At 38.0% G+C, this 14,552-nt stretch overlaps 1 protein-coding gene across 2 annotated transcripts in view; it reads left to right on the forward strand.

Moving 5' to 3' along the window:
- Positions 1-14,552, forward strand: part of LOC106879534 (AN1-type zinc finger protein 2A) — a 63,321-nt gene that overhangs the window by 10,086 nt on the left and 38,683 nt on the right. For both annotated transcript variants that reach the window (XM_014929164.2, XM_014929165.2), the window contains exon 2: positions 13,232-13,274. In XM_014929164.2, coding sequence (XP_014784650.1) covers positions 13,232-13,274 — 43 coding nt within the window. The remainder of the gene's footprint in view (positions 1-13,231; positions 13,275-14,552) is intronic.

Here is a 14,552-nt window from a genome sequence, read left to right on the forward strand (position 1 = left end):
TATATATATATATATATATATATATATATATATCATCATCATCATCGTTTAACGTCCGCTTTCCATGCTAGCATGGGTTGGATGATTTGACTGAGGACTGGTGAAACCGGATGGCAACACCAGGCTCCAATCTAATTTGGCAGAGTTTCTACAGCTGGATGCCCTTCCTAACGCCAACCACTCAGAGAGTGTGAGTATACTAATGATATATAAATTGAACAAGATCATTGCTTGAATTGACAATGTTGTTACTATCAACACCAACTGCAACAACTTGGTACACGTATTAACGACAGAACTTGCATGTAGTCACTCAGCTTGCTAGAAGTAGCAACAAAATTTGCTTCAAGTTACCCACAGATGTCTTATAAGGACAATACAGAAGGTATGATATTCCTACATGCCTTTTAGGAAGGTGTGTTGGTCATGGCTGAAAAGCCTTAGAACATCGGTCTATTGCTCAGTGTTGACTTGGGGTAAAATAAATAACAAATCTGATATGATTATAATTAGGGAACTGTATACTATCTACATGGTGCTTGTGTGTGCACGTGCACACACACACATACATCACAGATGTGGTAAGAAGTTATGTGTGATTTTGTGTTTGTCCTCCTGATATTGGTGTGTTTGTGTCTCTGTAACTTAGTGGTTTGGCAAAAGACACTTATAGAATAAATACTAAGCTTACAAACAATAAGTCCTGGGGTCAATTTCTTCCACTAAAAACCGTTTAAGGCGGTGCTCCAGCATGACCACAGTCAAATGACTGGAGCAAGTAAAAGAATAAAAGAATATATATATATATAGATATAGTTTCAGTCATTTGACTGTGGCCATGCTGGGGTACCAGTTCAAGAAGTTTAGTCGAACAAATCAACCCCAGTACTTATTGTTTAAACCAAATACTAATTCTGTTGATTTCTTTTGCCAAACCACTAAGTTATAGGGATGTAAACAAATCAACACTAGATGTCAAACAATGGTGGTGGACAAACACAAAGACACACATAGATGCATTCAAACATGCATGTACACACACACACACACGACAGGCTTCTTTCATTTTCCATCTACCAAATCCACTCACAAACCTTGGTCAGCTTGAGGCTAGAGTAGAAGGAAGACATTTGCCCAGAGTGTTATACCGTGGGACTGAATCCTGGACCATGTAGTTCAGAAGCAAACTCCTTACTATACACACAAACACACATATACATGCATATGTATACACATGCATAAATTTGTACACACACACACATTTTAATGTCCATTTTTTCCAAGTGAGTATTGGTTTGATGAAGACATTAAGACATTATTTTACTGCTGGATGCTTTTCCTAAAGCTAATGATTACCAGTTTTTACAAGTGAGGTTTTTTTTGTTTTACTTCAAAATTGCGAAGATATAAGGCGATTTTTAAAAAAAATGTTTTGTTTTTTAAAGTTGTTGACATAGTGTTGTCATTTATGCTTGAGGGATTTCATTCAACGACTAAACAGATTGTAAGCATTTGCACACATAAATACATATACTTCAATTTCATGTTGTGTGTCTCAATCAATAATATCAATGTAATCGAGTGGTCTTTATCCTCCAGTAGGGTGTGGAAATCTAAATAACATTTGTTGTAGCCTGCTGTTCAGCACAATAGCAGTGGCCAGCAATGCCTACCTTATGTTGAGTAATAATTACAACGATGGGTAAAATATACCCATAAATCTCTTCTTTATTCTTGTGATCATGCCATGAGATATTTTGAGCCCTCATGAGAAGCCAGATGTATGTATATGCACCATTAAGGTGATCTTGAAGCCCAGGTTTTAGCTCCATAAAGAAAAATGCTCTCTACATATTCTCTGAAGAAGGTAAGCATTGTTGACTGTAAAGCGCATCATTGCTAGATGTTTCAAAGCGTGATATAGGCACTCTAGGCTTGTCCCTTGCATGTAAGGAAGTCTTTCTTATTGCCAGCAACAAAGGACTCAAGAAACCAACCTCCTTGAGCCATGTGATATCATTGAAACAAATTGTCTGGTGGCTCTCATCTCCATTGAGAGCTTCTCCAGTGATTTACATTGTAAGAGAAACCACTGACCAGCATCAAGATGCATGGTTTCAGCATTTTAAATTGTTGTTTTGTAATATAGAGCTACATATCATCAAACTTGATAATCTTTTTCTCAACCACAAAGTTGCAGATGACCTATCGATCCTGACTGGCCAATTGACTTAAACTTAGGTGTATCGTGGACCTTAACCGAGTTTCCATGGCATGTGTAACTGAGATTACAACTCTTTCCCCTGAATGGGATGCCAGTCTATCACAGTGTTAACTTTCCAGCTATTGGTGGAACCTATTTGTAGCTGAGTGAAGTGGAGCAATGTGAAATGAAGTGTTTTGTTCAAGACCACAACACACTACTCAATCCAGGAATTTAAACCATGATCTTACAATCATGTATGCAACACCCTAACTATTAAGCCATGTATCTTCACTTTTACTAAAATGCCTAAAAATATTAAAAAACGGAAAAAGAAAAAGAACACCAGGTCCAGATAACATTCTAGTCATTGTGTGAATCCACTTTTCCAGACACCTGTTAGAATTCTGTAATGAGATCTATAAAGGAAACACATTGACAGCCTTCTTGAAGTCTTCAATTACTCTACTTCACCTGCCTCAAAACTTCAGGTCATCTTCACCTGCCTCAGAACTTCAGGTCATTTTCATCTGCCTCACAACTACAGAAGAATTATTCTTCCATCTCTATCCTCAAAAATTTACAACTGTGGGCTCCTTAATAGAATTTCCCCTCACATTAATCCCCATCCTAAGACAGAACTAAAATGTTTTCTGCAAAGGCAAATCAACACTACCACAATGCATTTGATAGTATCAAGAAAAGAGCCATCTTAAATATCCTGTTGAACTATAGTGTCCCAGATGAGACTGTCATAGCTATAACCCTCAGGTATGAAAAGCCATGAATTTTTATTTCAATGTACAAGCAATCTAACTAAAAAGCTTCTAACAACAGCAGGAATCTTTCAGGGAGGTACCCTGGCCTTTCTGTTTGTGATTATAGTGAAGTACATCCTTAGTAAAGTCATGATCCCATTCACAACAAAAGCTTCACTCTCAAGCAGTCGTGATTGAAGCATCAACAAAATACTTACCTCTCTAACCGTGACTGTGTTGAAGATCTTGCCCTCACAGCTCAACTGTGTTACTGAGCTGTGCACAAGATTGGCTGACATCCCTTGAGCTGAAGTAAGTCTGTTTCTTAATCCATAAAAGACTGAATGCATGATTATTAGTGAAGGTGTTTTATATAGAATCAGCTTCCATATAGTTGCATACCAATTCCACTCTCAAGACATTAGTTGATCCAGGGCATAAAGTAAAAGATACTTGCCCAATATACCATGCAATGGGTCTGAACCCCAAATCATATGCTTGTGAAACAAACTTCTTAAACATGCAGCCATGCTTGTACATGTATGTGTGCTAAATAATTATGCATAACACATGTATTAGGAACATAAGATAAATTGAGACTTTGAACAGATATACATACAAGCTGTTATTCTCTTTGCACAATGAAAATAATGGTGATTCTCTGGACATGTTTCACAATTCATTGACTCCAAATCAGAAGACATATATATATATATATATATATTCTTTTATTCTTTTACTTGTTTCAGTCATTTGACTGTGGCCATGCTGGACCACCACCTTTAGTCGAGCAAATCGACCCCGGGACTTATTCTTTGTAAGCCTAGTACTTATTCTATCAGTCTCTTTTGCCGAACCGCTAAGTGACGTGGACATAAACACACCAGCATCAGTTGTCAAGCAATGCTAGGGGGACAAACACAGACACAAACACACACACACACACATATATATATATACATATATACGACGAGCTTCTTTCAGTTTCCGTCTACCAAATCCACTCAAGGCTTTGGTTGGCCCGAGGCTATAGTAGAAGACACTTGCCCAAGGTGCCACGCAGTGGGACTGAACCCGGAACCATGTGGTTGGTAAGCAAGCTACTTACCACACAGCCACTCCTGATATATATATATATCCTTCCTCTAACCCACTAGCATACTGTGTCTTCTCTCTGCCTTTTGAACTGTACTATAATGGTCTCTGCTTCTCAGCTGTCCTTCCTCGTGCCACTTCCCTTAGACAACCCTGACTCTCTGCTCTTCTCATTACCCATGTTGTGTCAGCTCACTCTCCTCCTCCATTAGGCCCCACAATAATCACTACACCTAGTCTTTCTTCCCCAGAACATTTGCTCCACTGGAATCTCTTCCCAGTGAAATCTTTCCTACAGTTCAAGTGGAACATTAATGACATCAACTTCACTGCTGTTGGAGGGCCTGCAAAGGCCTTGGGCACTGTCCCTTCCTTCAAACTCACCTAGCACAAAAAAAAAAAAGGTCTTCTTCATATTTGTATATTAAAACCACAAACTCTAGTATGTTATGTATGTATGATGTGTCCAAGTGTAACTGCACTTGGGTTCAATCTGACTGTGCTGCACTTTGAGCAAGTATGTTCTTTTATAGCCCTGGGCTGAATTGATTTGGTAAATGGAAACTGAAAGAAGCCTGTCATACATATACAAACATTTGTATATATGTGTTTGCATGTTCTCTTGCCTTGGCATCATGTAATGGTTGTAAATGAGCAGCACTCAAACAAGTGATGTTCTTCATTTGCTTCCTTGCATCCACAAAGGAAATTATTACCTTGCTTGGAAACAGGTGAGAGTTGGCAATAGGAAAGGCATCCAGCTATTAAAAACATTTCAAATTCCGTCTGACCTATGTGAGCATGGAAAAGTGGACGTTACGTGATATATAGGGAGCTGACAGTAGGTGTGTGTGCGTACATACACACATACCCTTTATATTTTTATGTATATTGCTAGTGAGGTCAAAAGGTGACAGTTAATAGAACTTGAGGTCAACATCAGTGGAGGAACGAATTTATTTTGGTGAGGAAAGATGTGTGTGTGTGTATATGTATATATATATATATATACCTGCACACATATACATACGTCTATGCATATGTACACGGACACATATACCTACATGTACGGATAAATACATGTGTACACACTCACACACACACACACTTGTCCAACCGTTTGTTGTTTCATATCCTCCTATCTACTGCAATCACTATGTCTGCCTGTTTATAAGTGCCATTAGTGAGGTAACCCCTTGAGTTTCTGATACAGCATCTCTTTGACAAAGACGTTCCAGCTTTGCCCATCTCGTATTTCTGGATACCTAAGACAGTGTTATTCAATACATACATGCACGTATATATATATATATATATATATAAACCAGTGTCGGGTGATTTCAGGAAAATTTGATTATTACTTTCAGCACATCGAGCGGTCACATATAGGTTCTTTCTGTGTGTGTGTGCGTCCGCCCATAGCCTGCCTCACACTCACATTTATTATAATTACACGAACCTTCATTTAATTTTCGTAGTGTTCCTTCTTTTTGTCACACATTCTCTCTCTCTTTCACACACACACACACACATTCTCTCTGTCTCTCATACAAAAACTCTCTTCTTCATTCACATATACACACGCACACACATACACATATATGCTCACCAGAACACTATTTTCCAGCTGATTTTTCTACTCTGGTTTATCATCGGTTTTTGAAAGTAGCAATAGTAGTCGTAGTGTTGCCAGCATTTTCATTTACTACTACTACTACTACCACCACCATCACCACTTCCACCAACATGACGATGACGACGGCGTCGTTAGCAGCAACCATTGTGGCTCCTTGGTTGAAAATGTCGTAAAGGTCTTTTTAAGAACCTCTTCTTACCTGCGCGCATACACACACACACACACACATACACACAATCGTGCAGACGCACTGATGAAGAGAGATATGCTCTTATACACACACACACACATATTGACTGTTGTACATACATACTCACATATATGCACATGCACACACTGTTGTAAGAGATACGTATACTAGCTCTCGTACATACACACATATACTGATTTACGTACACACACACACATTCTGACACTCATGAAGACCCATACACGCATAGAGCTACACTCGTGCTGACGGACACGCTCACTCACGCTCATATAATTACACTCGTGCAGACACACTCACATATACATATATTTGGGGAGAGAGAGAGAGAGAGAGACTCGGTTTCTTCATTGAGAAAAACTACTGAAATACACACAGCAATACACACACACACACACACACATGTCCGTACTTAGACACATATTACCTGTATACACATAGATACGCGCCAACTAGGTAGCTTCTATTTGTAGTCCCTCAGCATGCTAGAAATAACAGCAAGATCTTCCTCAAATCATAATTTAAGGAAGAACTTCACTAAGGAAAGAACATATTGACTAAAGTAGGCCTAGATACACTGTGCCCGAAAGAAAAAAAATACTGTTGATGTTGTTGTTTAACCCCACGTCTGTCTTATTTTATTCAGCTGATTATGATCAAAGCAGTTCCTGTCATAACCATTCCTTCTTCTTGTAGACCAGTGACTATAATTTTAGCGTTTTGTTTTTCTTTCCATTTTTTTTTATATGAGAGTAGATAGGATATCCATGGTTGGAACACATTTAGTTGTAGGTCTGCTCGACCTGGACTGGTTTTGATCTTAAACAACAATAACCTTGCCAAATATGTAAGGTCTGGGCAAACATGGCTGACGATAGAAGTAGTGAGGGGGGGGAGAGGAATTCGAAAACAAAATGTTACTTTGAATTTGTTTGTCTCTATCAGTCTGTCTCTCTATCTTTCTGTGTCTTTTTGTTTCTCAGTCGCTTTGCGTCTCCCTCCCCTTTTATTTGTCTCTGTCTTTCTGTCTGTCTCTCTGTCAGTTGTCTCTTTCTCTGTCTTTGAGAGAGATTTCTTGTTTGCCACCCAAAATTTGGGAAATCTTACGTTGCAGTATCCCTCTCTTTTTCTCCCTCCTCCCTTCCGTCTTTCCCCTCATTCACTCACTACTACATACATAGGTGTGTGTGTGTTTTTCCAATTTTAATTGAGATAGAGGGACAGTACCCATAACCTCTACGACTGGTGAGGTTGTTTGTTTAGCCCCAGGCAGACTCTGATTGAGCAGGCCTTTGATGACTAGTGTTTTAACTATGATCATTCCATTCTTTATCCAGATATGTTATATCTATGTTTACATTATCTATTACCATCGTCATCAATTTAATCATTTTAATGTCAGCTTTTTCCATGCTTTCATGGGTCAAGAGGCAGTTTTCTTTGACTGAATGCCCTTCTTATTGCCAACTTTCACCTGTTGCCAAGCAAGGTATTATTTCCCTGTGGTTGGACATTTTCACAGAAGATGTTACTTGTATACACATACACACTGCTTGTATGATAATAATGGTCATTTACAACTATCATGTAATGTCAAAACAAGGATACACATACATTCGCAACAAGTTTCTTTCAGTTTCCATCTACCAAATCCACTTATGAGGCTTTGGTTTGCCTGGGATTGTAGAGAAAGACACTCACCCAAGGGGCCATACTTAATGCCTATTTTCCAGGCTGATATGGATTAAATGGTTCAATAGAAGCCAGTGAACCAGAGGACTGCACCAAACCCTAATGTCTTCTTTGGCATGGTTTTTATGGCTTTATGCCTTTCCCAATGTCAACCACTTTGCAGAATACACTAGGTGCTTTTTTACATGGCCCAGCCCTAGAAAATTCACTGAGTAACTTGTAAGACCCCCCCTCAACTGATGAGGAATGCAATATTGAGGGAGATGGGTTTATGCTAGGTGAGGAGAGGTTAAAGCATGATACGGGGAACAGGAACAGATGTCATGCTGTAGCTCTTGTGCTGTAGTAATAATGATAATGTCAGTAGTTGTTGGCACTCCGTCACTTACGACGTCGAGGGTTCCAGTTGATCCGATCAACGGAATAGCCTGCTCATGAAATTAACATGCAAGTGGCTGAGCACTCCACAGACACGTGTACCCTTATCGTAGTTCTCGGGGATATTCAGTGTGACAAGGCTGACCCTTTGAAATACAGGCCCAACAGAAACAGGAAGTAAGAGTGAGAGAAAGTTGTGGTGAAAGAGTACGGTAGGGCTCGCCACCATCCCCTGCCGGAGCCTTGTGGAGCTTTAGGTGTTTTCAGTCAATAAACACTCACAACGCCTGGTCTGGGAATCGAAACAGTGATCCTATGACCGCGAGTCCGCTGCCCTAACCACTGGGCCATTGCGCCTCCAAGTGTCAGTAGTATACAAATATCATTCTAAATTCCCCCCAAGACAATTCTGTACACAGCTCAGGGACATGGATGCACCTGATGGTGCAGTAGAAACTTGCATAAGATGGAAAACATTAATGATACTAAGGCCACCAATTTTGAGGTGAGAGGGTATTTAGTTGATTACATTGCCCCAGTATTTAACTGGTACTTCATTTCATTAACCCCAAAAAGGATGAAAGATGCAATTGACCTCAGTTAGATTTCAATTCAGAATGTAAAGACCCAGAAGAAATGCATCTCTAACATTTTTCTGATGCTTTAATGATTCTACCAACTCACTGCCTTAAAACCCTTTAACTGCAAAATTGAATTTCAGGATTATTCCAGTTATGATTATTCCAAATATTTACCAAAAAATAGAATTGGTATTTTCTGCAAGTTATGTTGCCTCAATAAACTCGACACATCTCAACAAAAAATAGTTTCAAACATGAACTTCAACAACAACAGATAGATTGGTATATAAAACTGTATTCTGAAGTTGAAGGTAATGGTATTCTGAGTAGATATATTTCATTTCAGCAGCAAAAGGGTTATTAATATTGATAATAATAATGACTTATTTGCCACTAGGATGAAGGATGAAGAGGACAATACAAAGACAGACAATAAACATAATGTAACTTATGTGTGTTTGTGCTTTACACATTGAGCAACAGGATATAAGTATGTGCTTACATCTTTGCAAATTATAAACATAGTAAAATAGGTACTTGTCTATATGACTGATCTAGCAGTATGTATGTGTTTTCAAAAATCAATCCTTACATTCTTATGTATATTTTTAGTTTCTTTTGTTGTTGTTATTCTTTTTTCCCTCATTATCTAATTGTGATAATGACTAATGTTTTGGGTGGGGGTAGAGAGGCTTGACTAATACCTTGATGTGTTTTATAAACACATACTTAAACACATGCACACTTACCCACACATTGTTGTATACCATACACTTAGACACTCACTCTTAAGTATCCACTTTGGACAGTTAAGATAAACACACACAAATATATCTATTTTGCACAGTTAATTACAGTAAGCATGCATGCACACATACATACAATCTTTCTGTCTGTCAGTTTCTCTCTCATTAACTTAATTGTATGACCTTTTGCACTGGATGACACAGAAATAAGTAAATAGACCTTAAAAAAAGATCTGAACACCATTTGTAGATAGCAGAATTAGTGGATGAAATTTTTTTGTTTATGCAGCTGTGTGAGTAAGAAGCTTGTGTCTCAACCATGTGGTTTTGCTTTCAATCCCCCTGTGCAGCACCTTTGGGCAATTGTCTTTTCTACTGTAGCCCTGGGGTAATCAAAACCTTGCAAGCGGATTTGGTAGACAGAAACTGAAAGAAGACTGTTGTGTGTGTGTATATGCACCACAAAGCCTCCAAAAACTAAACATGAATATGTAAGTGTTATCCAAACGTACTTAGATTACCTATGAAGGTAACCAGACAATACCAGTGTAAGTGATCCCAACAAACTATGCATCCACAAACACTTTCCAGCTTACAAGAATGAAGGACAACTCAGAATAACAAGACAAACATAAGACGTTCATATGACATTCATAATTGTGCATAACAAGTGTGTATTCTCATCATCAGCTGCCAAATGAAATCACTATGGTTTTGGCACCTGGGCAGCACCATTTAATCTGGTGGTGTCAACAGCTTTAGAAATATAAATGGGACCTGAGAATCCACAAACTTATTACAACTAGTAACAACATCAAAGTAAACGAATAGTAACTTACAGTTACAAAATAGTACTTATAAAACAAAGAACTTTTTCAGACACACACACATACTGTTGACATTCAGACAATACAATGAACATTGAATACTAGATACTTGTTTTCCAAAAGTAAAATAAAAAGCAAAAAGGGAATTCATCATCATCATCATCATCATCGTTTAACGTCCATTTTCCATGATGGCATGGGTTAGACAGTTTGACTGAGGTCTGGAGAGCCAGCAGCTGCACTAGGCTTTTGTACCCGACTATCAAAGAAAGAAAGAAAAAAAATGGGCCGAGAAGAATTTGAATTCAGAATATATAGGGATAGAACCACAATCATCATCATTTTAACAACCACTTTTCCATAATAGCAAAGGTCTGGCAGAATTTGTTGAAGCAGGTTTTCTATGACTACACATGTTTTTCACAGAAGACAAAATCACTTATACACTTGTGTACAACTGTAAGGTGATGTCAAGACAAGGTTACACATAAACAGACACACACAATATATATATATATATATATATATATATATATAGGTTAGTTAATTGTTTTAGTTATAAATGTCTATATGTGTATTCAACATCTGAACGTGATCGATGCCAGGCCCACCTGACTGGCTCGTGTGCCAGTGGCACATAAAAGCACCCACTACAATCTCGGAGTGGTTGGCATTATGAAGGGCATCCAGCTGTAAAAACTCTGCCAGATCATATTGGGGCGATAGGAGATGCAAAGTGAACTTCTTGACCCATTGCCTTTCCAAAGCATCTTCATATATTTACCCTAAACATCCATGCTTGTTTTCAGACTTTTAGTTAGCCCTTATTTCAAGTGTTCTGCTTAATATAAAGCTTTCTTTTCATTTTTCCTAAATTACTCTGTTTGAAAAGAATTGGGAATGTGTAGCATATATGATGCAATGGAGGCCAGAGAAATATGTCCTGTGTATTACATGCGATACTCAGGACAAGCAAAGAATTAACCACATAGCAATACCTGCACCTAAAATTTAATAAATTTAGTAAATTGATATCTGTCCAACACCATAATGAAGTTAGAAGAATTATATAACTGCAAATTCTATTTTGTTTTATCAATAAAGATGAAGGAGAGGCATGGGGCAAATATCTCTCCAATATTTTTTGTCAAGGGTAGTTAGGTAGAGTGGGTGTATTTGTCATTTTAAGAATCACTGTGTCTGCAGTTAATTCCATTCTGTTTTGGACATGTTTCCTTTAGAGTGTGTTCTGGCACCTTGTCATAACTGTATTTACCTCTTTGAGTCCCTCTTCAGCCTTTCCCATCCACTCCATGAAAAATACAAAGTAACCATGAACCTCTTTCATAAATAGTAAACCTGTTTCTGCTACTGCCATCATACTTCAGCCTTTCAACTCCTTGCTGGAAGCACCTGTCCTTTCTCTTATCCCCCACCTCATTCAAGGATATTTCCAGTCTTGTAAGCTGCAAGGTAACCGCATTAGTGTTGGTACAATGAAAATAGCACCCAGTACACTCTGTAAAGTGGTTGGCATTAGGAAGGGTATCCACTTGTAGAAATCATGCCAAAATGAGACCCTGGAACAAGATATGGTCCTCTGATTTGTTGGATCTTGTCAAAACATCCAACCTATGCTGGCAAAGAAAACAGATAGAGAAGGAGGTTGCTGATGCCCCAGCATGGCTTCAGTCTTGATTCAGTCACTGAATATATGCAATTAGGCATGACTGTGTGGTTAAGAAGGTCATTTCAAACCAGTTCTAACCTTAGGTAAAACAACAGAATTCACTATGACATCAAATCAACCATGTGTGCTATACTGTCCCCACATGTAGGACTTTGCTGCTGCTAGAAACACAGACCATTCAGAATTGCAGTCAGAGAAGGATCACTTGACTGATTGACCTGCAATCACTATCATGCTCCACCTTTGGCCCTGAAGGGTGCTGTCTCCTCTCTCAGTCTTTTGTATTGCTTTTATTATGACCTCTATTAAGGTAGCAAGCTAGCAGAATTGGCATGCTGGGCAAAATGCTTTGCAGAATTTTGTTCATCCTTTAGAGGTGGATAAAATAAGTACCAGTTGAGTACTACAGTCAATGTAATCAACTAGTCCCCTTCCCCCAAATTCCAGGCCTCATGCCTATAGTAGAAAAGATTATCATGGCTTCTATTCCTTGGGACTGGCTGGTTTCATAACTTTCTGACACAGGTACCTTTGACCCACTTATCTTTCCACCCTTGTTGCTTCCAACCCACACATTAACTATGTCCAGTCTTTCCTTCTTTGAACATCATCTTGCTGGTATCTCACTGCTTGTCTTTCTTGCAGATGTTAAACCTGCAAAGCACATAAGTCCTGCCCCTTCTTCCAGATACAGTTATATATATATATATATATATATATATATATATATATATATATATATATATATATATATATATATATATACAGAGAGAGAGAGAGAGGGTGCAATGGGTAAATTGTTGCCATTTTTTATTTTGTGCATGCACATTGTTTTTGATTTTGTTGACAACACAGTATTGTAGGGTCTGTTGGGCACCATCTGTGAGATAAACAGCACCATGACACAATTCACTTTTCTAGAAATTTGGAAATGTCATGTTGTACTGTTTGGCATTCATGCCGGAAGCTCCAATACAAACATTTCAGAGTGTTTGGGTGTCAATCTGGGGATAGTGCAGAAGATTTGAGAGTTGGATAAGTTGAATGGTGATTATGAAGGTTTATTCACTGCACCCTGGATAATATATATAAAACTACAGAGAACCTGTTTGTAATTACTTGACTTTCCAGAAATAGCAGGCAAATTTCCCTCTAATCACATCCTGCCATCTTGACAACTGAAGGACACTATAAATAGTCATGGCTGGAACAGTTTTGATCATGTCTTTATCAAAGCTTACTTCGGTTTAATAATAAATTATAGTTGTAATAGGTACTAGTAATACACTGGTATCATAAGTGCAGCCAATTATATATTTATTCTTGCAAAAAAAAAAAAATAGAAAGAAAAAGAAACAAACCTTGTACATAGTTAAAAATAATCATTAAACAATTTAAAAATATTTTATATTTGCAGATTTTTTGCCAATGAAGTGTGATGCTTGTTCTCAAGTATTTTGGTGAGTATGAATTAAAAATACCCTTTCAATGATGGTTGTCTTGGGGTGACATGACAGCTTAATCCCCTTCTCATTCATGTTTTTTTTTTAACTCTCATTTTCTGCAAGTCATCAATATGTATGCATGTAGACTGCTGCTGTGAGGATTTCAATTTAGTTCAGGTTTCTAATTTAGACAGTCGAAGCTGTTGGGTCGCTTCGTTGGGCTTATTTAGTACGACCATATTGTTGACGTCGGACACGAGATTAGATTTCTGTAGGCTATCTTACAACTTTTTCATCGTCGTCTTCTGTACACACACAAATATGAAATTACTCTTCATTAACCTAAACATTCTTTCATTTTGCGTGATCTCTAAATGTTTAATTGTTCTGTGAACACTATCTATTGCGAGTGGTCTTTTGACATTGGCAGGATCCCAACGTTATAGAAGTCACACAGTGCTTTCGCCGATTCTCTCCTCCACCATTACCGCCTTACACAACTTTACTAACGCATTTGCTGTTATTTAGCCAGCTTTGATCGAGCAGAACTAGACCTATGATGAAAGACTCTCCAGGCAGACCCATGTCGTCCTTAGTAAAAAGAATCAAACTCAAACAGGAGCGTTTCTTTAATATATTTTTCAAAAGACAAACCCTTTCTCATTAGCACACACACGTGCGCGCGCGCGCAACGTAAATATATATACATACACATACACACGCGCGCGCGTGTAACTTACACAAGCATTCAAACAGAATTATCTCCCATTAGGTCAACGTCCGGACCAATTCTCAAACAAAGTACTGGTAATAGACATGCAGCTTATATATATAGATATGTGGCTCTAGCATGGCCGCGGTCCAATAATTAAAACCAGTAAAACAAAATATATTTGTGTGTAGCTTAATTACATTTTGGTGCCCTTCCCTTGATCTTGTTTCTTCATAGTTTTCTGAAAAATGCATATTTGTTTTAAAATTTTGTAGATAACTTTTTTTAAGTGTAGATTATGATTGTGTTGATATACTTTAATGTGTGTGTATGTATGTGTGTATATATATATATATATATATATAAAGGGCATTATTACAGAAAATAATCACGCCACACAGTGGACTTCTTAAAATAACCACATTTAGTACCTAATGCGAGGAAAAACAACCAACAGAAGACGACCAAGAAAGTTGGTCGTCTTCTGTTGGTTGTTTTTCCTCGCATTAGGTACTAAATGTGGTTATTTTGAGAAGTCCACTGTGTGGCGTGATTATTTTCTGTAATAATGCCCTTTATAT

This window comes from Octopus bimaculoides, chromosome 7 (genome assembly GCF_001194135.2).
Source record: "Octopus bimaculoides isolate UCB-OBI-ISO-001 chromosome 7, ASM119413v2, whole genome shotgun sequence".
NCBI lineage: Eukaryota > Metazoa > Mollusca > Cephalopoda > Octopoda > Octopodidae > Octopus > Octopus bimaculoides.